The sequence below is a fragment of the Triturus cristatus genome, chromosome 8, assembly GCF_964204655.1.
Source record: "Triturus cristatus chromosome 8, aTriCri1.1, whole genome shotgun sequence".
Lineage (NCBI taxonomy): Eukaryota > Metazoa > Chordata > Amphibia > Caudata > Salamandridae > Triturus > Triturus cristatus.
The window spans coordinates 1,166,968,387-1,166,993,060 of record NC_140591.1 but is presented as its reverse complement, the minus strand read 5'-3'; the positions used below and the strand labels follow the sequence as shown (position 1 = coordinate 1,166,993,060).

General features: G+C 47.9%; 1 protein-coding gene across 1 annotated transcript in view; it reads right to left on the bottom strand.

Annotated features, from left to right (window-relative positions):
- LOC146805551 (uncharacterized) overlaps nucleotides 1-23,019 on the bottom strand; it is a 444,348-nt gene extending 421,329 nt beyond the window's left edge. The window contains exons 1-2 of the mRNA XM_085623809.1: nucleotides 22,884-23,019; nucleotides 11,219-11,299 (exon numbers count right to left, since the gene is read on the bottom strand). Coding sequence (XP_085479935.1) covers nucleotides 11,219-11,299; nucleotides 22,884-22,911 — 109 coding nt within the window. The 5' untranslated portion in view covers nucleotides 22,912-23,019. The remainder of the gene's footprint in view (nucleotides 1-11,218; nucleotides 11,300-22,883) is intronic.
- Between the last annotated feature and the right edge of the window lie 1,655 nt (nucleotides 23,020-24,674).

Below are 24,674 nucleotides of genomic sequence, written 5' to 3'. Positions count from 1 at the left end.
GCGCTCAACTAACGCATTTCTAGCCACAGTACCTAGAATTAAGAGGTCAAGAGCAGGAGGCAGGGCCTTCACCCTCAACGCCGCCAAATTATGGAACTCACTTCCCCTATCCCTTAGATCCAATCCCATCCTCCCTTCCTTCCGCAAGGAATTAAAAACGTTCTTGTTCAGGAACTAATTCCCCACTTGTCTCCCTTAGCTAGTCCCTCAGTGAACCGGTTTTTCTACTCAGCGCTTGGACGCCTTAGGGCAGCAGTCGCGCTTTATAAATCCCCTTTCCTTTCATTTCATTTCATTCATTCATTCATTTAATTTCATTTCATTTCATTCATTCATTCATTTCTGTGTCATACACCTCTCCTTCCTCCCTCTCTTCAGCCTGGAACTGCTCCTCTTCCAATAACCTCTGCGCCTCTCTCCTCGAACGCATCTTCGGTTGCGGCGTCGGCGGTGCCACACGCGGCGTCAACGGCTCCAGGAGCAGTGTTGAAGGTGGATCCACTACCATAGCCGGCGCCGATCGAATCCGAGAGCCTTCACGGGACGGAGCCGGGGACTGACCATACGGCGTCGACATCCTCGGAGCCAGAAAAGACCAGGACGACGTCGCTGGCATGACCGGTATAAAGGGGGCCTGAGGATACTGATGAGCCACACCCAAATTATATGCCAAAGGACCCATGGGACCGAAAGGTGCTCCAGAGGGGTATGAGGATCTGGCGAACACGCCATACAAGGCATTAAGAAAATGCGATGGATCAGAACCCGGCATCGGAAACTGAGGGTAATAAGCCGGCTCCGTATCCGATCGAGGTACCTCTGGAGTCGGAGCTGCTGGAGCCACAGGTGGAACAGCCGTAGCCGAAGGAACCTCATCATCAGCCGGATTCGTCTGTGAGAATCTCGGTGGCGTCACCTGCTCTGGAGTCCCCTTATAGGAAGGAGATTGAGCCGGGGTCACCTGAGGAGACACTGAAGGTGAAGGGGAAACAAAGTCCTTTTCTTGACGTCGAGGAGCAGGAGAAGGCGACCTCGACACCACAGACTTCGACGACCGACGGTGAGAACCATGTCTCCTCTTCTTCCTATGCTTCTTCTTGGAGTCGTGCAACGTCGAAGACCTGGACTTTGACCTTTTTCGACCCCTTTTTTCTTTTCTTGCCTTGATAATGTAGAGTTTGGCTTCTCGCTCCTTTAACGCCGTTGGATTCATCTTCCTGCACGAAGAGCATCTCTCGACGTCATGGTCTGAAGATAAAGACCAATGGCAATCCTCATTCGGGTCAGTAATTGACATATGTTTACCGCATTCTCTGCAGGGCTTAAAGCCTGACTTTCTCTGAGCAGACATGACAAAATAAGGAAAAGATACAATCAAAAATACAAAGTATCAAGACGAAGTAAGGAGAGTCCCAGAAAAAAACGTTAGCGTCAACAGCGTGGAAAAAAGGGAACTGACGTCATCACACCGACGTGGTCTTCTTATGGCTCCGGTGACGTCATGCGGAGCCGCGTGCCGAGCCATGACGCTGAGACAACCTCGTCAGCGCGGGAAGCTAGGGAAAATTTCCATGGAATTCATAAATTGAGGAATCCACAGGCAGATGTATCCATCAGAAGGTATAGTGTCGGGACCAGCAAGGGCCAGGTGACTCACCACAAGCAGGGGAGTCAGGGCAGGCCCTGAGCAAGCAGGGGGGACTGCAGAAATCAAAGGAGACCATCAGGAGCACCCACAGGCCGGAGGCAATAGAGTCACAAGAGGACCTCAATCAGCTCAAAAAAGATGTAAGCCCATGGTGCAAGTGATGTGTTGAGGATAAAGATATTGGTCACAGGAGATGCTTGAGGTTGGGGCTACTTGGAGCCCGAAGATGTTGGTGGAAGAAAGCCAATGAGCCTTTGCAACTGCAAGTCGACACAGTGCACAGGGGTTCAATTCCTGCGGTTTGGACGAGGGATACTGGCCTCAAACTTGGTGGGGAGGACAGGGCAGACCTCGAAGGGATTTGAAGAACTACCACTTGTTTTGCTGAGCCTTTTAGAGTCTGTGGGAGCCCATAGTTCTTAATTTGTAAAATATGAAATCCAGGTGCTCAAATGTGTGTCCGAGGCCACACCTACTTTTCACTGGCTCCACCCACTTCCTCCACTGGCTCCACCCACGTATTCCATTGGCTTCACCCACATCCTCAACTGGCACTGCTAAAAGTTAGATGTAATACCCAATCTGAATTGCAGCAAGGGAGCCTTCCTCATACCAAGGTTTTGATAGGAGGTCCCAAACTTACACATTTGAAAAAGAAGCTTCAATTTAATGACTTTTGGGAGCAAGAAATGGAGGCCTAAAGTATTATAGAAAGGTTTTATTGCAGGCCACACTAGAGAAATATTTTTGCTCCAGAGCAAAATAGAGTACATTTTAAGCATGACCTTGTCATAAAAATTACAAATATCGCTCAAACGTGTTGAACAATCATGGAAAGTATAATGCCCTGTTTGACAGCATAATGTAGCGGGTGCTTTAATAAAGGGTGTTGATTCAGCTCAAAACATATGATTCAGACAATCTTGATGCACAAATGGGTGCAAGGCCTGATATTTATGTGTTTATCTCGTCTTCATTGCTTGATTTTTCTCGCCAGAAGTTGTCATTCCTAGTCATTGGAATGACACTCATAATTGCACTGAATTGAATGAAATTATGAAAATGACACTCATAGGAATCTGAAACCTTGGCAGCTATGGAGCGGGTGTCAGTGTCATTGGGCGAAGGCTGCACTGCAATGAGAGCAGAAGGACTTCAGTACCTGGCAAATGAAACTCTCCACTGTGAGCCCTGCAGCAAGAGAAGAGCACTTCCATCTAGGCCTGGCTGTTCCCTATTTACTCATACCCACCCTCTGCTGCGAGGTAACCAAGCTGCTTCCTGCCCCTTTCATTTGATCCCACGCTGGCCAGTAGCGTGTGGAAAAAGTGAGGAATCCAGAAAGAAAAATGAAATCCATATTGTTTAATATACTTTTATAAATTAGGTATTTATTGGCTGAGGGGAGCAGCACTGTATATGAACAATATGTGTAATATGAGATGTGTTTTTGAACAATATGTGCAATATGAGATGTGTTTTTGAACAATATGTGGAATGTGAGATGTTTTTTTCTCTCGAGTCACTTGTTAAGCAGCATTAACTCACTGGGGTAGTCGTGTTGGAACTTGGAAGTCTGTTACAGACTCATGGCTGTGACTGACTTCATATAGTATCGGTCCCCTCTCAAGCATTATTTTTCTGAAAGCATCACTACATCTCACTGGCGTGTGCCATGCAGTGTGATTCACTTCTGTGCTTTTCACGTCCTTTTAGAGATGTCTGTCTGTGATTGTCCAAGTGAAGTTAAGTAGGCCAACGTTTAGCCTATGTGATTATTCTAAGTTTTTCCTCTAATTTAATTAAGGAAAAAACGTTCTGTTTTTATACTTATGAATTTGTATTCACACAGACCCCGCTTGCTCCTTGAATAGGGAGTTGGAAGGGCCATTATTGTCTAATTTTTATTTATGATTATTGAATTTTGTTTTCTCTATCATAGAGATTGCTAGGTATTAAGGGATCAGTCACACGTGACTCTGTCTAACTCCTGCCTGGCCTGGTTTGGAATGTGGATTTTTACTTGATAAAGAAGTAATGATAGAGACTGTTTAATTTCAGGTGGAATGTCTTTTCCTTAATTGCACATTCTACATTCATAGCAATTATTTAAATCATTAATATTTCCGCATAGAGACAAAGCCCTTCGATGAGAACAGAGGCTTAAACAAAATGCGAAATTCAGTTTGTTTTTCAAACAAAGACTAGTTAATATGCTGAATAATTCAAATTTTGTTTTAGGATCAGGTTTCATTGGACTGGTAAGATTTCCTGACCCTTGATTAGCATTGGAAGGGCATGCAGAGCCGAGGACGACAGCACCGAGTGTGCTCCGAATCCAGACTCAAAGTCTGTGCTCTGATTGACTGGCAAAAGAGATAACAAGCATTTACAATGCAACGGTCTCGGCATTGTTAAAGTTAGAGCTATTGGAATTGCTCATGACATTATTTTTGTTTATGTTTTTAAAACATGTAAAGAAACGGCATTGTTATTTACAATGTCAATAGTTTAATCTGTGTGTGGGTGCAAATGCAATAGGTCTCGCATTGGAGAGTGATTAAGCTATTGACATTGTAAATAACAATGCCGTTTTAAATGTTTTAAAAACAAAAACATAAACAAAAATAATGTCATGAGCAATGCCAATAGCTCTAACTTTACCAATGCCGAGACCATTGCATTGTAAATGCTTGTTTTCATCGCAACGTGAAGTTGCTGTGCACGTTATGCATGGGAGAAAGCTGACCAAAGACTTCTCTGTCATGGAGGGAAATACGAAAAACAAACAAACTGTGAGTGTATGAAATGGAATCAGCATCACCAGTCCCACTGCTGAAGTCTGTGAAATGTAAGTGACCAGTTGGCTTCAATGAACTACGAGCTCCTGTGGAGTAGCAAGCGCCCCTGAAACTCAAACCCAGCTGGATCTCGTCGAGTCCTGCTCGGGAAGATGGGGGAGGCTGCTATGTAGATCAGGCAAACATCAGCAGGAAGATGCCGAAGGCACGCCGTGCCTGAAAAAAGAGAAAGGCAGGGGCGGCTCACTGAGCTGTCTGAAGGCACTGCAGAGTTCCTTACAGACACTAGACTTAGATGACACCGCGTTAGATATCTCCACATACAGCACTAAGAGCCGCCTCGAGGCGCTGCACTGCGGGCGCACAGCCCCAAACACTGCTCTCTCCAGGTGCCCCCACAGCCAGCTGCTCCAGTCACTGTCGCTGTCTTCACAGTCAGTCAGGCGTTTTTCGTAGCTTTTTCAAAACAACAATAATGGCACACACAAGTGTTTATATGAGCTGCCCCTGTGCCAGGCCTGAAAGGGTTAACTGGTTCAAGCGAACCATCACATATAAACAACTGGGACAAACGAGGACATCTCTTTTGCAAGAGTCCAGTGAGTAACACATTTCTTTACAATCAATTTCAAAGTGGTGTTTACCAGATATTCCTCATTTTTATCCCACAGTTTAGCCAAATGTACATAATGTGTTAGCTAAACCACCCCCACGGGTCCCAGGATGAAGAGGTGGCGCACTTTTCATGGCGCGTGCGCCTGTGACGTCAGAGCAGCACAAGTCGGCCTACAGGGGTATTGACTTGAGTGCACATGAACAGGGCTGCCCCGAGGAACAGACCTTCTTCTGACCAGGGAAATCTATTCTTAGCAAGAAATAGTGAAGACAAGGCCATGGGTAAATATGGAATTGCTTTAGAATGAGCTGTATTGGGGGGGGGGGGGGTTTGTTGCAGTTTTATATAGCGCAACCCGACCCGAAGGTATTGAGCGCTTTCTAGGGGCACCAGTGTCGTTACACAAGGATTGGCATCGGTGGTTCTGATTTGAGTCAATAAATCTATGTGCGGCCGGGCTACAAATGCCGGCGCCAGGATCCTGTGATCACATCAGGTCACTCGTGGCGAGGGTCGTGCCTCAAAGCCAGCATCCCAGGGGTCCCTTCCCCAGAGGAAGGGATGTTGTAAACGGGCAGCCCACCCTGGCTGTGCCCCCACAGGGGGCCCCAGAAGGGTGGTGTCCCGCGTAAAACGTCGAACACGACCTCTTCTTCGTTAATCTTATAGATGAAACGTTTCTCTTCCAGTGAATAATACGCATATGTAAACAGCTTTTGAAGAGTTCACCGTTGAGACCCCGTTGAACAAGGCAGAGCAAAAGGCACACCACTGCCTTTCTCCGAGGTCAAGAAGAAATGCCTCGGAGAAAGGCAGCGGCATTTTCATATTCGGGGGCGTGTTGTCTTTTCTCTCCTCCAGCCATTGGCTGGAGGAGATAATTAGACTTTCCCGAAAAAAACACGCCCCCGATCCGAAAAGGACGGGGCCTAAACGGAATGACGGACCTCTTCTCCAATGGCTGGCCAGCATTCAAGAGGCCAGCCAATGGAGAACAGGGGAGAAGAGGGGCGGGTTCAAGCCCCTCTTCTCCAAGTCATTAAATCTCGGATCGAGACTGCGCAAGCGCAGCCTTCGAGCCGAGACCTAAAAATGCTGAACATAGACAGCTATTGCGCGCCCCTAGGTCCCACAGCACTGTAGATTTAAAGTATCTGGTCACCACAGTACTGCTACACTCTGCTAAACTCTGCACAGAACGGGCCTCCAGGGCCTCGGGTTATCCAGAAAATCAAACACAGACCAAACGGGCCGGCAGCGGGAAAACATCACTCAAGCTAAATGCACAATGAATGAAGTCAAGATAACCATCACCCGCAAACTAAGTGAGAGAGGCCATGCAGAACCAGATGGAATACCCCGCCGCTCAACAGGTCCATACCCCATGTGACATCAGGAGCCAGTGACCACCACTGCACCGCTGCATGCACAAACAACCATGAGGCTTGATGACGACGGTGGGATAGAAATAAATGTTCAACTGGCACCTGCTGCCATATTGCAATGCACACTGGGGAGAGATTAAACGCAACAAACAACTGTACATTTTTATGAATAAATGTTAGGGGTTAGGTTAAAGGCTCTGTTCTTCCATCCTCCTCCTAGCCCGGGGCATTGTAATTGCACACAGTGCCCGGCGCCAGAGATATGATTCTTCAGGGCAGGCCTCGGACTCGGTTCACTTCACTTCATACTAAGTAAGTCTGTTTATTAGCAAGCAGCGTTGGTTTGTCTGCTTACGGTTACTGGTGATGCCTTTCTTAATAAGCCTGCTGCTGCCTGCCCTCGATGTCAGACTGAACTTCTGGTAGCTCGTGGGGTGCGTGTGTGCCGGGGCGTGGTGTTTTCAAAAAGATCTACGCACGCTGCAACACAGCTCCTACCCCAGGCAGAACCAAATCTAGCCCAATCAGTGTCCCGCCCACCGGCAACACTGAACTAAGAGCGCTAAGCAAATTTGCATTTGGATATGGTTGGAATCATGTTATTATTGGCTCTCACTGGCGCAACACGCTTCACCGGGGACTCGGGAGACAACACCACTGTTTACAGTGAGTCAGTGAGGTAATTATATTTAATTTGACACAATACCATTTGACGTGCAGAGGCGAGGTATAGACCCGGCCCTGATAAATAAGTGCCGGTGCTAAGCACCGGAAAGCACCGGCACAAATTAAGCACTGGGAGCCCAGGATCAGCAAACCAGCCAGTTTAGTTGCGGTGCCTGCAGATGCAGGGAAGTGACTCTTTCTCTTCAAGGAGATTTCTTTAAGTGTATTGGATGCCCACAGACCTTGGAAGGTTCCTGTATGGAGCACAGGTATGGACGTTGTAGCAGATGAGCAGGGTGATGAGATCAAGAGCAGCAGAAGTCTTTCCAGTTGCAGCCTTGATGCCCAGAGCAAAGTCCAGAGTGCCCAGACGGCCGAAGAAGAAATGGTGTCTTGAAATGAAAGTTGTCCCACGACGAATCTAGGGACCCATTCTCAGGTAATCCCTTAAATACCCTAAGGAAAGGGTTGGGACAATTCAGTGTTCCCTCGCAGGGGAGGGGTCGGACAGTGTGGAGGATACTGGGCTGGACAGCAGCCTTCCCTGACACTGGCAGTAAACATGCACAATCAATTTACTGTGAGTTTACCATTGGTGGGGCTCACCAATAGTACAAAGATTAAAAACCAGGTGATGAAAAAGAGAAAAATCCAGGTAGATTTGATGGGCAGAACCCATCACCTTACAAATAGCTTCCTAATCACTATGGTATTTCTAGTTAATATCTTTCATTTTTGTACAATTGATTGCTTTTTTGACAGTAGATAGTAAAAATGTCACATTTTAGAAAATTTGACTAGTAAAAATAAAAGCATATATGCATGTTCTATGCACATTTTGTAAAAAGGTACTCTGGGATCTCATCCTGTGGGTAAGACTACCTGGTGCTTATAGCTAATAATGAAGATCCCTTGGAGGATAAATAATACCTGAATTAAGCTCCTACAATTGTATTAATTCATGAACAAATCAAACAAGCCACAACTATATGTTCTAAAAATGTTATAGATAACCAGGACATTAAGCACACTCTATGTGTGTATTTTGAATTTCAAAATATGTATCCTTATACACATCTTTTTGTTGAGATTGTGTGTTCTAGGAATTCCTACACCACAGAAGAGAACTGTCAGCAAACCAAAATGCGGCTCATCAACAAGAAAGACCAGGCACACTCATTGCCTTTCTCATTTAAACTTCCCACTTGAGCAGTGGAAGATCACTTTGATTTACCCGGTGACAGCAAGCTGTCATATGTGGTGTGTGCAACATACACAATTAAAATATCGAAACGTTAACCTTCTTAGTCGGTGGTGTGGCACATGAAATCTCTCTTCAAAAAGAATGAATATTTAAACACTGGCAGTCACAATGCCATCAACTAGAAATGCTGCAATTGTGGTAGAACCCAGGGTCTATCTTATAAAATCCTTCATAAGAGTAGACAACTGTAAATGTGGCCAGAGATTGTAGAAAGAAGGGTGACCATCCTCAAAGATGGTGCTGGCTCACGGCACATGCAGGTCGCTTCTGGTAGGCTCACCTGCTCAGAACTGGTCAGCCTCAGGCTGCAAGTCGAAGAGAGACTGTTGGCATATAGCATCATGTGTCCCCATTCCTGATACTCAGATGGATGTATCAAATTTGTCAGTCAGCATCATCAATCAGTTTACTGCGCATGAGGACTCTGTAATTCTTGAGCATGCAGGCGAGTATCCGTACTGCAATCTCATTTCATGGTGATCATGATACACTTTGTCGTCAGTAACAATGAGAGGTTGCAGTTTGAATGATATTCGGAACTTACCTCCTGGGTGACAGTCCTTTGCCAAAACTCTTTCCCTAGCTAAATGTACGAACCACTGCAGCCTCCCCACGGGAAAGTGTTGCCAACTCTGTCTCCTGCCCATAGGTGAGAGGATGATCAAAGTGCATTTTTTTTTTTTTTACAATACATTTTTCAATACCCGTTGCCAGTATTTGTACAATTTTACATTCCTGGGTAAGTCTTTTTCCCATCTAGCCCTTTCGCTCTACGCACTTTGCCTATTACTATCACGGGGAATCGTCCATGTGGTTTACTCTTCTCTGCGTCTCTACTCTCGGGCTTTCACAAAAATGTCCACGATATGCGTTCCACATGTCCCAGATCTGCTCCTATTTCTTAGGGCACCCCTTACTTGTATATTCTGTTCCTTCCGCAATCATACACCAATCAAGGTCTCTCTCCCACTCAGGTATGCACGGCATTTCCGGGGCCCCCAGTGTCGGGCAATATTTTGTTTTGCGATTATGAACCCCAATGTTATCCAGATCCGCCCTTTCTCACTAAGAACTGTGGGTTCCCATACATTGAGGAGATACCAACTCGGAGTGGGGGTGAGTTCTCTTCCTTTGACTTCGCATATCTTTTGTGTGATGGAATCGCTGTATTGTTGTATCCTAGGGAATTCCCAAATCATGTGGTAGTATGTTCCCTGTCGGCCGCACCCCATCCACTATTTTGCCAATTCAAAGTGCATTCTTAAACATAAAGGTTTGAACCCGAACAACCTACCAACCCATGGGTGGTTTACTTTCTAGTCTTTGTCACACTGGTAAGCACGAGGGAGTGACACAACGCTGCTGCAATGCTATCTGAAGTAACGCAAGGCAGCCGAAGTCACTGAGAAGGCATTCCACGGGTGGAGTATAGGCGTTCTTACGCATCCATCCATGCTTTTTGGCACATTCTTGGTTTTACAAATAATGGTAAGCCTGGGAATGTGTCAAAATGCTACGCCTTCCCAAGTAAGGCAATGCGAGGATGAATATGTTTATATCTCTTAATTTGTAACTCTTTCTACATGTGCTGCATTTTGCAGTACACATAAAAAGGGGAAAAAGCCACAGAGTATTGTTTTGTGCAATTAGGTGCGCATTCCGGCACAAAAACAATCCTGCCTGTAAAGCGTGCACCCTGAGACCAAGCACAAGGCTGCCAGTTTAGGCACTTGCCAGCCACAAGTGCGCCACTGCAGAGAGAGAGCAGGAATGTGCCACATATAAATAAATATGACACATTCCTGCCCTCTCATTTGATGCAGCGTAACTAGTGCAGCAAGTTGTCTTGTTTCAAGAAGGTGTTAGGACAAATCTTGATTATTTGTTAATATTTGCGGAGAAAATTCAAATCTATGGATTTATGCAAATGTGTTTAATTGTGGTTGCATAGGATACTGAGACTTTTTCAGGGGTGAGCAACAACAAGATGCAGCCAACACATGTTTCACCCCATTACATGGCCATCCGGCCTGGGGCTTCCTCAGGGCTGTGGTGATATGTGACATAAGCATGCAGATTCCAGAGAAGAGGAATGAGAAAAACATGGTACATATTTAAGGTCATACGTGCAGTATATACCAGTGTATGGACAAGATAATATAATACAGAGTATAACATCATGTAGATATTTAGCGTTAGGAAATAGTCATTTAAAAGGGTCGAGGGTTGTGCATGTAACAAGAACAAGTTAATGTGAGGGGTATGTGAAACAAAGTATAGAAATAGAGCAATGTAGAGGTACATGTGAGGAGTGGAGGGGAGAAGAGAGGTAAGTGTGAGAGATAATGAGAGAATTTGGAAACCAAGGAAGTATTAGAAAGATAGGGAGATGTCAAGATGCGTGTAGTATAAGACCCCGAACATTTGGAGGGAGAGAGGAACAGAAGAGGAGACCGGATAAGCGATTCAACATAAGTCAAAGCTGACCCCGCAGTGAGCGCATGGAAAATAAATATACAGTTGGAAACACATAGTATTTACATCACGCATGTTAGGCAAAAATTGCATTAAAACGGTAGAGACTTTCCCACTGTTAAGGACAAATACCCAACTTAAACTACACTCAATAATACGGTCACTATGGGATTAGGACCTACTTTCCCCCTTCTCTCTTTCAGCAAGTTGTCTTGTGTTTCACCAAATATTAGTAAATCTGGCCCTTGGTATCCATCTTGAAGGTGAGTGGGGAATACAAGCAAAGCCCAAGTGAACCATCCTTGCTTGACATTAAATGCCAAGCAGAAGCTGGTGACTTTCCTGAGCTACCGATTTCCTTACCTAAAACTGGATTAACTCCTGTTGCCAACCTGGATTGACGTGCATCTTGCTTTACATTTTCTGATTCCCCAGATTTATGATCTGCAAAAAGTTTAGAGAACAGTAAGACATGAAAAGTTAGTGCACTAATGAACAATGTGACCCAGTCCCATTCCACAGTAAGAGCAGAGCATAATAATGAACAGTTTTTTAGGTGCATATGATTGATAATATTGCACTTGGTATCACCAAACAGCAAAATAGCAGTTCAAGACTGCACTTTCTACTAATCCAATGTGCATATGAAAAATATTACTGCACACTGTAACCAAAACATGCTGTCAGTAAGTGCCCTTTACCAGAAAGTGAATCTTTGCTCAAATAACATTCACTGTACTGAATTTGGTGATGGTAAAGCACTCCTCAAAAGTTATTCAAGAAGAACAAGTTACTTACCTTGGGTAACGCTTTTTCTGGTGGATACAGTACCTGCCTGTGGATTCCTCACCTTTTGAATATCCCCTGCGCCAGCATTCCGCAGAAACTTTTTAATAGCTCTCCACGCCGACAAGTTCGTGACAATACTACGGCTCAACTCGCGACTCCGCATGACATCACTGGACCCATAAGAGAGCCTCGTCGGCGTGATGACGTCAGTTCCACCCATTTTTTCCATGCCTCCGAGGCGAACAGGTGGACCGACAACAGATTCAAAGTATACACAGTACACAAAATTCATACCAATACACATAGGGGCTGATTCTGATGGCCGGATTCCTTTCCGACCGAGCCATTCCGAAAGGAATTCAACATGGATTTACGGATTGCGGATGACAGGCTCGGAGAGTCCGTCCACCGTTCGGAAATCTCCCAGTACTCCCCCAGGCGCCTCTTTGCGACCGAGGGAGTATTATGGCAGTTTTTCACTGCCTTTTCGTGCCGGTTTTTCCAGCACGAAAAGGCAGTCTTCAGTTCAGTTCTTCAGTTCTTCAGTTTAACTTTATTTCGGCGAAGAGCCATAAAAGCAAAATACAGAATAATAACACATTTTACATACATAACCCAGACTAACAATATATTTTTTTACATACAATTGACAAAAAGGTTATATCTCCACGATACAAGCTATACCGCATATTAAAAATATAAATAACAGTTTTTAAATTAGTTAAAAGCCAGAATTTAAATATCTAAAAACTGAATAAGACTAGGGGAGACAGTACTTCATGTTTCTATTTGAAAAAGGAAATAGGTAGGCTCCCCTCCTTACACTACAATTTGTAACCAAACCGTTTCCTAATGAGATACACATTAAACAAGAATTTACTTATGCCAAACACAACTAATTGTGAGGTATTGGACCTGATTATACGCTCTGCTTCTTTGTAGGATCTTACCCCCAAGTGTTTACATAGGGGTTTGATCCAACAGACCCTCGGAAAAGGCAGTCAGAAACTGTCTTTGGGGGCCACCAGTAGGGCCCCCATGGGTGTGAGGCTGCCGAATGGCAGCCTGGGGGCACCTATGGTGCCCCTCTGTGGCTCCCTGCATCCGGTGGCAGGCACCTTGGGGTGCCGCCCACAGGGTGCAGGGATTAACTTCACCCCTGCTTTCAAGGATGCAGGCATGCATTCCGCTCGGAATGCATGCCTGCATTGACTTGTATACGAGTGCGACCGAACCCTGTTCGGTCGCATCGTACTAGCAGGGATGTAACCAACAACAGCAGGTCAGTCGGTTACGGCTCCTGACCGATGTTGGACGGACCTGAGTCCGTCCGACATCGGAATCGGCCCCTTTGTGTAAAATTAAGAGGAAAGCCAAAGAATAAAAGCATTTCCTATAAATACACAAAGATAGATAGAATGGACAATGCAAAACAAACGTTAAACAATGCCATCTTTAAGGTATAAAAGGGTGGACATCGGGGAGGAGGGTGGGTCAGTGAGGAATCCACAGGCAGATACTGTATCCACCAGAAAAAGCGTTACCGAAGGTAAGTAACTTGTTCTTCTGATGGATACATCTGCCTGTGGATTCCTCACCTTATGAATAGAATCCCACAGCAGTCCCACTCCCGGAGGAGGGTGTCCACCCTTCTAAACCAAAAAGTCCTGCAGGACAGAGCACACAAAGTGGCCCCCCCTCCTCATTTCGGAATCCAAGCAATAATGCTTTGCGAAATTGTGGAGGGTGGCCCAAGTTGCAGCCTTACAATTGTCCACTACAGGTACACCTGTAGTCAAAGCAGAAGTGGATGGCTTGGCTCTCGTAGAATGAGCTCCAATACCTTCAGGAGGCTCCTTACCAGCCAGGGTGTAGCAGATCTTGATGCACAAGATGATCCACCTGGAAAGAGTGTGCTTGTGTATAGCCCACAACTAGCTGATTGTCCAATCGCAAGTCTTTAGTCCTATCCAAATAAAAGCTCACCGCTCTTTTTGGATCCAGGCGGTGAAGTCTCTCCTCCTCCTTGGAAGGGTGAGGGGGGGGATAAAATACAGGAAGAGTAATGGACTGTCCTAGATGGAAAGTAGTAACCACCTTAGCCAGAAAAGCAGCCCTGGTCCTGAGGACCAACCTTTCAGCATGTATGGTCAAAAACAGGAGTTTTGAACTGAGAGCCTGAAGCTCACTCACTCTCCTGGCTAAGGTAATAGCCACAAGAAAGACTGTTTTAAAAGACAAGAGTCTCAAAGGGCAACTATGTAAGGGTTTAAACGGGGAACCCATCAAGAAAGTCAAAACAAGATTTAAATCCCATCGAGGCATAACAAAGGGATAAGGCGGAAACCTATTGGTAAGGCCCTTAATAAATCTCAAAACAATGGGAGATTTAAATAAGGACGGCTGATCCGGCAAACAAAGAAACACCGATAACGCCGACCAATAGCCCTTAACAGTGGGCACAGCACAACCCTGCTGAGCCAAGAAAAGTGAAAACTGAAGAACATCTGACAAGTGGGCCTTTAAATGATCAATGGACCTCTCTCCACACCATTTAACAAATCTAGACCAATTGCAAGAATAAACAGACTTAGTGGAGTGTCGCCTGGACAATAAAATAACATCCACCACATCCGGCGGGAGAGAGAAAGAACTCTGGTTGCCCCGTTCAATCTCCAGGATTGAATGTTCAAGCTCTGGGGGTGGGGGTGTAGAACCTGCCCCTGCGACTGCGAGAGGAGGTCTGCCCTGAGAGGGAGATGGAGCAGAGGGTGCGATGAGAGGTGAAGTAGATCTGTGTACCACACCCTTCTTGGCCAATCCGGGGCGATCAATATAACTTGGGCCCGGTCTTGGCGAATTTTCCTCAGAACCCGAGGAATCAAGGGTATGGGAGAAGACGTGTAAAGGAGTTGTGAGCTCCAATCGATCTGAAACGCGTCCCCCAGTGCTCCCTACATCGGATACTGGAGACTGCAGAACAACGGAGAGTGCGCGTTCTCGTGAGTGGCAAATAGGTCCAACCGAGGAAACCCCCACATCTCGAAGATGTGATTGACCACCTCCAGATGAAGTCGCCACTCGTAATCGGCTGAGAAATGCCGACTGGGACTGTCTGCATGAACATTCAGCACACCGGTAGATGATTTGCAAATACACAAATCTGATGGTTCTGAGCCCAGGACCAGAGTCGCAGCGCCTCGCGACAGAGACGATACGACCCTACACCTCCCCGTTTGTAGATGTACCACATCGCGGTAGTGTTGTCCTTCAGGACCTGAACTGACTGACCGAGAAGGGAAGGAAGGAAAGCCTTTAGTGCCAAATGAATCGCCCGCAATTTCAGTAGGTTGATGTGAAGCAACCTTTCATCTGGAGACCAAAGACCCTTGACCTCCAGATCCCGCAGATGAGCACCCCACCCTAGAGGGGAGGCATACGTGATCACTGTGGCCACCGGCGGAGGAGGCTGAAAGGGCTTTCCTTCGAGACAGGTTGCCCTGCACACTCCACCAAGTCAACTACGCTGCAGCGTCTCTGGAGATTCTGACTGATTCCCTGAGATCTCCGTTGTGTTGAAACCACTGCCTGCAGAGGCACCACTGGACTGCCCTCATATACCAGCATGCATGACTGACCAACAGAATGGAGGAAGCGAACAGACCGAGCAGGCGTAGAACCTTCAGGACTGGAACAACCGCTCCATCGTGAAACTAAGGAATCATCTCCTGAATGTCGAGAATTCTCTGCAGAGGTGGAAAGGCTCGACATACAGTAGTATCCAGTACCTCCCCTATGAATAGGTTGTGCTGAGAAGGCACCAGGTGAGATTTGGACACATTTATTGGAAAACCCAAGTTGAACAACTGCTGAGGTGTTACTCGCAGATGATGAAGCACCATCTCTGGCGACTCTGCCTTGAGCAGCCAGTCGTCCAGGTAAGGGAAAACCGGGATCCCCAACCGCCTGAGATGAACTGCCACCACTGCCATCATCTTTGTGAAGACTCGAGGTGCAGTGAAAATACGCATCCTGCAAATCGATTGACACCATCCAGTCCTCTTGCTGCAGGGCCAGAAGAACCTGAGCAAGGGTCAGCATCTTGAATTTCTCTTGTTTGAGGTAAAAATTCACAACCCTGAAATCCAAGATCGGACGTAACCTGCTACCCTTTTTGGATATCCGGAAATTCCTGGAGTAGCATCCCTGACCACTTTCCTTCTCCAGAACCACCTCTATCGCACCTGGGGGTGGAGCTTGCGAGCTGCAAGACCTCTATCGCACCTTTTTGTAATAAGGCAAGGACCTCCTTCTGGAGAAGAAGCAAATGGTCTTCTAAACAGAAACCTTGGCAAGGAGTGTAAGGAGGAAGAAATTCCCGAAAGGGAAGGGCGTACGCATTCTCTACAAGGTTTAAAACCCAAAGGTCTGACGTGACCGATTTCCAACCCTGTAGAAAGTGAGACAGTAGAACCCCTACAGGACCCACATGTTCCAGGATGGGGGATCTAGGGCTGCTTTCCTGCGTTACCAGGGGGAGCAGGGGAGATAGAAGAGGAGGAGGAGAGATTGCGGGCCGACCCACATTGGCAACCCCTGCTTCTTCCCCTGTAGGACTTATAAAGAGGATTTTGCTGCTGTTGTTGCTAAGGCTGTCACAAGTTACGAAAGGAAGACCTTCCAAACCCTCGATACTTCTTTTATCCAAACCCCCTTGACCGAGTTTGCAACCCTAAGGATTTTGCCATGGCTTTGCGATCTTTGAACCTCTGAAGTGCGGAATCAGCCTTCTCTCTGAAAAGTTTTGAACCATCAAAGGGCAAATCAAGAAGAGTAGCCTGTACGCCTGGGGAAAAACTAGAGGATCTAAGCCAAGCCTGTCTCCTGGTAACTATGGAGGAGCTCATAACCCTGGCCACCAAATCAGCTGTATACAGGCCAGACTGTATAACCTGACGAGCAGCAGCCTGAGCATCCGACAGAACCTCCATAAAATGTTCCTGCTCCTCATCAGGCAACTTGGGCGCCAATTGCTTAGCTGAATCCATCAATGCATGTATGTAACGTCCCGACAAACAGGTAGCATTGGTCGATTTTAGAGCCATACTAGAGCAAGAAAAGACTTTCTTAGCCAATTGCTCCAACTTCTTAGAGTCCCTGTCGGCAGGAGCTTGAGGAACAAGCGCCTGAAGACTGTTTAGAACAGAACGCCTGTACCACCAAACTTTCTGGGGACGGATGTGAAGAAAGAAAGGGAGGGTCCCCTGAAGCAGACTTATATCTCCTTGCCACAGATTTAGATACAGCAGGAGAAGAGAGCAGTTTACGCCACACCTCCAGGATAGGCTCAGTTAAAGCCTCAATAAAAGGCAACAGCGGCTAAACTATCGAAGATGGCGAATGCAAAGCCTCAGTGAGCAAATTTGGCTTACATTCTGCTGTAGGCAGTTGCAAGTCCAAGAGCTCCGCAGCCTTTCTGATAACAGTATGATATGGAGCTACCTCTTGAGGTGGCGAAGCCCTTGAAGAAGAATGCTCCCACTCTGGGGAGGTGTCCAAGCCACTCGCCTCCTGAAGCCCTTCGAAATCATCGACCAACTCCTCTATTTAACCCTCTTCAACCTAAGGTGCTCCGGAGGGGAAGACTGCCGTGGAAAACCTTCCATACATTGCATTTAAAGAATAAGTAGGATCCGAACCCGGAGTAGGAAATTGAGGATACGGAGCCGAGTCAGTATCCACACGAGGAGCATCCGATGTTGGAACAGTCGGATCCACAGGCGGAGCGACAGATCCAGTCTTGTGTACAGGAGAAGGATCATCCTGAACTGGCAAGTCCTCTGACTCTGGATAGCCCCTCGGCGTCAGGGACCGCGCCGGAGTACCTTTTGGAGAAGGAGATCTTTCTGGAGTCACCTGAGGAGAGATGGCAAAGGCGAAGGAGACACAAAGTATTTTTGTTGACGTCGAGGAGCCGGAGAAGGTCATCTCGAAGTCTTTCCCTTTGACGAACGGCGCCGAGAGCCATGCCTCCTCTTCTTCTTGTACTTCCTCGACTTCGAAGCATGCGAAGTCGACGGCTTCGATTTGGATCTTTTTCGCCCTCTCTTCTCCTTCCTTGCTTTTGCCATGAAAAGCTTGGCCTCCTGTTCTTTCAGAGCCTTCAGGTTCATTTTACGACAGCAGAAACAGCCCTCCATGTCGTGGTCCGATGACAAACACCACAAACAGTCCTCATGGGGGTCAGTGATGGACATATGACCCCCACACTCTCTACATGGCCTAAATCCTGACTTCCTCGAAGTCGCCATCACAAAGCTACAGTTAAAACTGGAGAAACAACAAAGCAACTCGACACAGTATGGAGAGTCCCAGAAAACCGTTATGCGTCAACGGCGCGGAAAAAAGGTAACTGACATAATCACACCGACGAGGCTCTCTTATGGCTCTAGGGACGTCATGCGGAGTCGCGAGCGGAGCTGTAGTATTGTGATGACCTCGTCGGCTTGGAGAGCTAGGAAAAAGTTTCAGCAGAATGCTGGCGCAGGGGATATTCAAAAGGTGAGGAATCCACAGGCAGATGTATCCGTCAGAACAGGATATTGTGGACCTTGACCTGGGTTCATGCATGGCTGAGTACATGAAGAAGGCCAGCAAAAACCTGGAGGCCAGCCAAGAACTTCAAAAAGCTTGGCATGACCAAAAAGCTGTCTTGACTGTTTACCATCCAGGCCAGAAAGTGTGGGTGTTGGAGCCTGTGGCCCCAGCAGCTCTCCAAGACAAGTGAAGTGGCCCCCACATTATACTTGAGCAGAAGGGTGAGGTCACCTACTTGGTGGACCTAGTTACTCCCAGAAGTCCCCATAGCGTACTTCATGTCAATCACCTAAAACCTTTTGCGGGCAGGGCTTGCTCATGGCAATTGATGAGGGACAGGAGGAAGAGAGTGACCCTCTTCCTAGTCTCTTCTCTCAGAACCCTGATGATGGGTCAGTAGATGGAGTAGCCTTGGCAGGCAGCCTCACTAACCATCAGAAAGCTGATTGCAGGCAAGTCCTCAATCAGTACATACACATGTTCTCCATGACACCCAGTCAGACCACCTGGTGTACCCATGAAGGGGACACATGTGACAGCCTGCCTGTGAAGACTAAAATCCACAGACAGCCTGGTCACATCTGAGACTGCATAAGGACAGAGGTCCAAAAGGTACTGGAATTGGGGGTCATTGAGTTCAGTAGTCCTTGTGCCAAAGCCTCACACCAAGGGTGGAAAAGGAGAGATGAGGTTTTGTGTAAACTACAGAGGCCTCAATGCAGTCACCAGGACTGATGCCCATCCAATTCCCAGGGCAGATGAACTCATAGACACTTTAGCCTCGGCCAAGTTCTGAGTAAATTTTACCTGTCTGCTGGCTACTGGCTAATCAGATTAGCTGAGGATGCCACACCCAAAACAGTATTTTCAACCCCTTGTGGGCATTATGAATTTATTGTGATGCCCTTTGGTTTGCAAAATGCACCTGCCACATTGCAGAGGTTGGTGAATAAAGTCTTAACAAGTCTGGAAGTCTAAAGTGCAGCATATCTAGATAACATAGCTGTCTTTAGTTCCACCTGGGTGGATAACCTGGTCCACCTCAGAAATGTTCTCGAGGCCCTGCAAAAGGCAGGCCTCACTATCAAGGTCACCATGTGCCCGATGAACAAGTTATTTACCTTTGGTAATGATGTATCTGTACGAGACATATGTAGTTATAGATTCCTTACCTTTAGAATTATCCCCAGGCGTCAGACTGGATCCAGATAATTTTTTTATTGCAGTACACCTGCGTTTCGGTAGTTGGCGTCGGTCGACTACCCGTCCGTTGTGGGCATCGTGGTTGCCGGGATGACATCAGGTGCCGTCTTGGCAATTTCCAGCTCCAAGGTTTTTGACGCCGATTTCACAGTCTAAGGCGCCATCTGGTGGGTCGTCATCCTCTCGGCTTCGAGCGGCGCCGTTACTCACTTTGGAGGGTTCTCCTTCGACGCCGGCGCCGATTTCTTCGGCGCCGCTCTTGGCACCACCGACACCGATCCTGTAGATGCGGTCAAGGAGGGAAGCCCAAAGGCTGCTGGAGGAAGAGGAATACCAGCAGGTTGAGGCAGATGAAGGAGAAATCAACAACTCCCTTGATGAATTCGAGGGCCTTCGAGAGCCCAGTGGTTTAGACACTTCCCCAGAGTGGGAGCTTTCATCGCTGAAGGCCTTACCTTCTCAGGATGTTGCCCCATACCATGCTGTCATCAGGAAGGCTGCTGAATGTTTGGACCCTCAACTGCCCACAGCTGAGATCAGGCCAAATATTTTCACTGAGGTGTTGCATTCACCACCTTCTGTTGTTGAACCTCTTTTGCCTTTTAATCATGCTTTAACAGAGCCAATTCTGAAGGTGTGGCAGAAACCTTTATCTGCTCCTGCTGTTTCAAGGACTGTGGCAAGAAGGTATAAGCCTGCTCCTATTGATCCTGCTATTCTTACTGCCCATCCTTCTCCGGAAAGCTTGGTGGTGCAGGTTTCCTGTTCTAAGCAGTCAGCTGGGTTGTTTCCCACAGCTCCGAGGGACAGGGACTCTAAGAAATTGGAGCAACTGCCAAGAAGATTTTCTCTTCTGCAAGTATGGCGTTAAAGTCTACTAATGCCATGTGCTTGTTGGGGAGATATATCCATGCCTTAATGGACTTGGCACCTAAGTTACCAGAGAATGACTGTGGTTCTTTTATCGAGGTTTTGGCAGACACGCAGGCTGCGGCCCGTCAGGTAATCCAGTCTGGTCTGGATACTGCAGATTCAGTAGCCAGGGTTATGGGTTCCTCCGTGGCTACCAGGAGGCATGCCTGGCTCAGGTCTTCGGGGTTCTCTCTGGATGTGCAGGCTACTCTTCTTGATCTGCTGTTTGATGGGTCCAGACTCTTTGGAGCAAAGGCGGATTCGGCTCTACAGCGGTTCAAGACAGTAGAGCTACTTCAATGTCCTTAGGTCTGCAGTCCCAACCTAGGGATTATGGGTATAGGAGGTACCGTGGTTTTGGGAAGACAGCTTCCTTTTGAGGCCGTCAGCAGTCTGAGCAACAGCAGCAGCAGAACCCTCTGTACAAATCGTACAGAGGAAATGGTAGACGTCGTATTCGGGGGCCACTTGGCAACTCTCCTTCTCCTCTTCTTCCTCTCCTGCCCCCACCGCTGGTACCACGTGAAAGCAGCTTTAGACCCCCATCTTGAAGCATGTTGGTCCTGTAGGGGGTCAGGTGTCCCATTTTCTACAAGATTGGAAATCTATTACATCGACCTTTGGGTTTTGAATCTTGTGGAAAATGGGTACGCCCCACCCTTCCAAGAGTTTCTACCTCCTTACCCTCCTAGCCAGGGAAGGTGTTCAGAGGACCATTAACTGCTTCTGCAGCAGGAGGTTCTTGCTTTACTACAGAGAGGTAGTTCCGGAGCAGGAAAGGAGTCAGGGATGCTACTCTCGTTATTTCCTGATCCCCAAGAAGTACGGAAGGTTAAGATCGATCCTAGACCTCAGGATATAGAATTTTTACCTCAGGCAGGAAAAAGTCAAGATGTTGACCCTAACTCAGGTTCTTTTGATGCTGCAGCAAGAAGACTGGATGGTGTCGATCGATTTGCAGGAAGCACATTTTCACATTCCCATCCTGAAGTTGCATCGGAAGTATCTCCGTTTTACGATAGGATCCCAGCACTACCAGTTTGCGGTCCTCTCGTGTGGCATTACTTCCTCACCTCTGGTCTTCACAAAGGTAATGGCGGTGGTGGCAGCTCATATCAGAAGGACGGGGATTCCTATTTTCCCCTATCTGGATGACTGGCTGCTCACAGCAAAGTTGCCAGAGATGGTGCTGCATCGACTGAAGGGAAAAAAACATGCCTGTTGTTCGACTTGGGCTTCTCGATATATGTACCCAAATCTCACCTGGGGCCCTCTCAGCGCAACCTGTTCATAGGGGCAGTACTGGACACTACTCTGTGTCGAGCTTTCCAGCCTCCCCAGAGGATTCTCGACATTCAGGAGATGATTCCTTTGTTTCATGATGGAGCGGTTATTCCAGTCTTGAAGGCGCTACACCTGCTTGGTCTGTTTGCTTCCTGCATACTGCTGGTCAACCATGGACGCTGGCACATGAGGGCACTCCAGTAGTGCCTCCGCAGGCAGTGGTATCAACACAACGGAGATCTAAGGGAGATGGTCAGAATCTGCAGAGACACTGCAGCAGAGCTGTCTTGGTGGAGTGTGGAGGAAAACCTGTCTCAAGAGAGGCTCTTTCTTCTTCCTCCACCGGTGGCCACGGTGATCACTAATGCCTCTGCTCTAGGGTGGGGTGCTAATCTAAGGGGTCTGGCGTCAGAGCACACAGAGCGTGAGCGCACTGACTGCGGATGGGGAGACAAATGGGAATAAGAACTACAGTTCCCATCATCCGCCGGTGCTGTCAGAGGCACGTGATGACGCGGCATGCTGCAGACGTGTCGTACACAGAACCGGATATTAGGGGAAGGCGCCTTCACGAAGATGCTGATTATTCTGAGGACGCCCGAGGTTCAAAGTATGGTCAGGGTAAGGGTGCGATCCCGCACCAACATTGGTTCTTTTGCTGTATCTTTTGTTCTCGAGTGCGATGGAGGCTTCCGGAGCACATTTCTTTGGTTCCTCCCGTTGGAGAGACACGTGATATCTGGCGGTCTCATGCGGGAGGTGAGGTTGAATAGTTGGTGAATCCTGAGCAAGGGCAATACGAATTGGGCGTTATTAACTCTCTCACTTTGAAGCAAAAGTGGGAGCGCTTGTTTTTTCTTGATGAGGCTTACAGTGTGTAAAGTCTGACAATCTACTACGTTTTGATCTATGCTGTGGGCTTCTACATTGATGGGAGTCTAACCCTGCATGAATGACAGATTGGCTAATAAACTATAGGATATATATTGGCAATCTGAATCTCTGTGCTTACACTTTGCCTGCAACAAACTTTGGCTTATGGTTGTTGTATTCTCATCCTTTAGGGGAGATCAGTTGAGGGGGTCCGATCAGGGCAAGCACGTTCTATGACAAAGGTATGAATAGTGAAATCAGGAACATTTCATTAGAACAGAGGGTGTATAGTTTTATGCTTGATGAAACTTGTTACTAACCATACTCATTTCTTCAATAGAATATGAATGTGCTGTTACCTTGTACTTACCCTCACATCTCGCCCGGCAGAAAGCCATCCGTATTTTCCTTTACAGGTAGAGTGAGTTCCCACTACCTAACATCCTTTTAGTAACAAACAGTTTAGACATTGTGTTGGAAACGGGTAGCGTGGTGCAGAGCGGGCGGGCCAAACTCCGGAGGAAATGTGCAAAGCATCCACGCAGTACACACAGGCGACACACAAGGCACCCTACAAAAAGAGACACTACACCAGTTTAGGTAAAAAGAACTTTTGTATTGTCCAAAACCACAAGGTGTCAATAGGCAATCTCTGTACTGCGCCAACTGGCGCTCGGTTAACATTTACAGGGCGGAATTATGTACAGGGCAAAGCCAATCGGGCCCCTGCCGGAATCATTGCGACATAGAAAACCATGAAAAGAAATCCATCAGCCTCAATCCTGCAATAGAATACCTCAGGGCATAACATTAGGCGAAGATCCGGAACACCTGTAATAAAACCATCCTGACATTCTCTTATGCATCACTAATATGAGTGACTCCTGAGCCTGAGGCAGAAATTAGGGTAGGCAGTGCATCACACATCAAACCCTGGCATCTAAAACTAGCGCTGCACATAACGAATCAATGGTGCTTCACGTAGAGCCTGTTAACATAGCGCTGCACATAACAAATGACTAGCACTTTAAATCAGGCCTAGGAACATAGCGCTGTACATGGCAATTGAATAGCACTTTAAAACATGGCATGGGAAATAGCACTGCACATATCAAGGCAATAGCGCTCAGAACATGGCACATAAACATAGCGCTGCACATTCCTGTAAAAACAGCACTCCCTAACAAGTTAGCAGTCCCAGACAGTACAGTCACGCAACATGGGAGTCCCTCCTCTGGGACTCTCCAGCCAAAGTTAGGCCCCAAATGTGGTATCTGGGAGCCCCCCCATCCAGGGGCTCACGCGTTAGCAGTTGTGTGGCCACAGTTAGACTGGCCCAGCTGGAGCAGCCTGCCAAGATATGTCACCATCGGGGGTGGGCACCGACTGTGCCCCGACACACCCCCCAACCGCCAGACATCAGAGCCCCACTCACCGGGACTCTCCTAGGTCCTCTGACTTCCCTGGGTTCCTCCTGCGGGCCCTCAGAGGCTTCCATGCAGGGGGGGGGCAGGCACCGACAACGTGCGTCGAAGCCCCCTCGCTCCTCTATACCCTCCAGGCCGCTGCGGGTAGTGCGGGACTGTCTATGCGGGGGGGGGGCAGGCACCGACAATGTGCCTCGAAGCCCCCTCGCTTCTCTCACAACGGCGCCCCTGCCGGCTTCACGAGGACTGCTGCCGCACCCGGGGCTCTCCTCAGTGCACGGAGAGACCCCCAGGCTGCAGCACCTCTCCTCGGCGCCAGACTTCGCCTCAGGACTTCACGGAGCTTCACCCGGGCCCCCTCCTGGGACCCGGGACTTTACGGGACGTCCGTGACTTGGGGGAGGCGGGGTAGGCTCCCGTCCTCCTCCTGGGGTCTCCACCAGCGCGGGTTTGGCTTCCGCCTGGCACCGCGGCAGCCGCGACGCTCCCAACACGAGGCGGGACTTCCTGGGGGCGCGACAGCCAGCACCAATCGCTGCGCGGCTCCCCTGACGTCACGGGGGAGCCCGCGCAGCCCTCCGGGTCCGACGGCAGGGATTCTTTCTCCTTTTCACGGCGGCAATATGCGGGGTGGGCACCCGCTTAGTTACACAGCATGTAGAGCGCCGCCATTACGCGGGGTGGGCACCCGCTGTAAGTTCAAATATTCACAGGCGGCACACACGCGGGGTGGG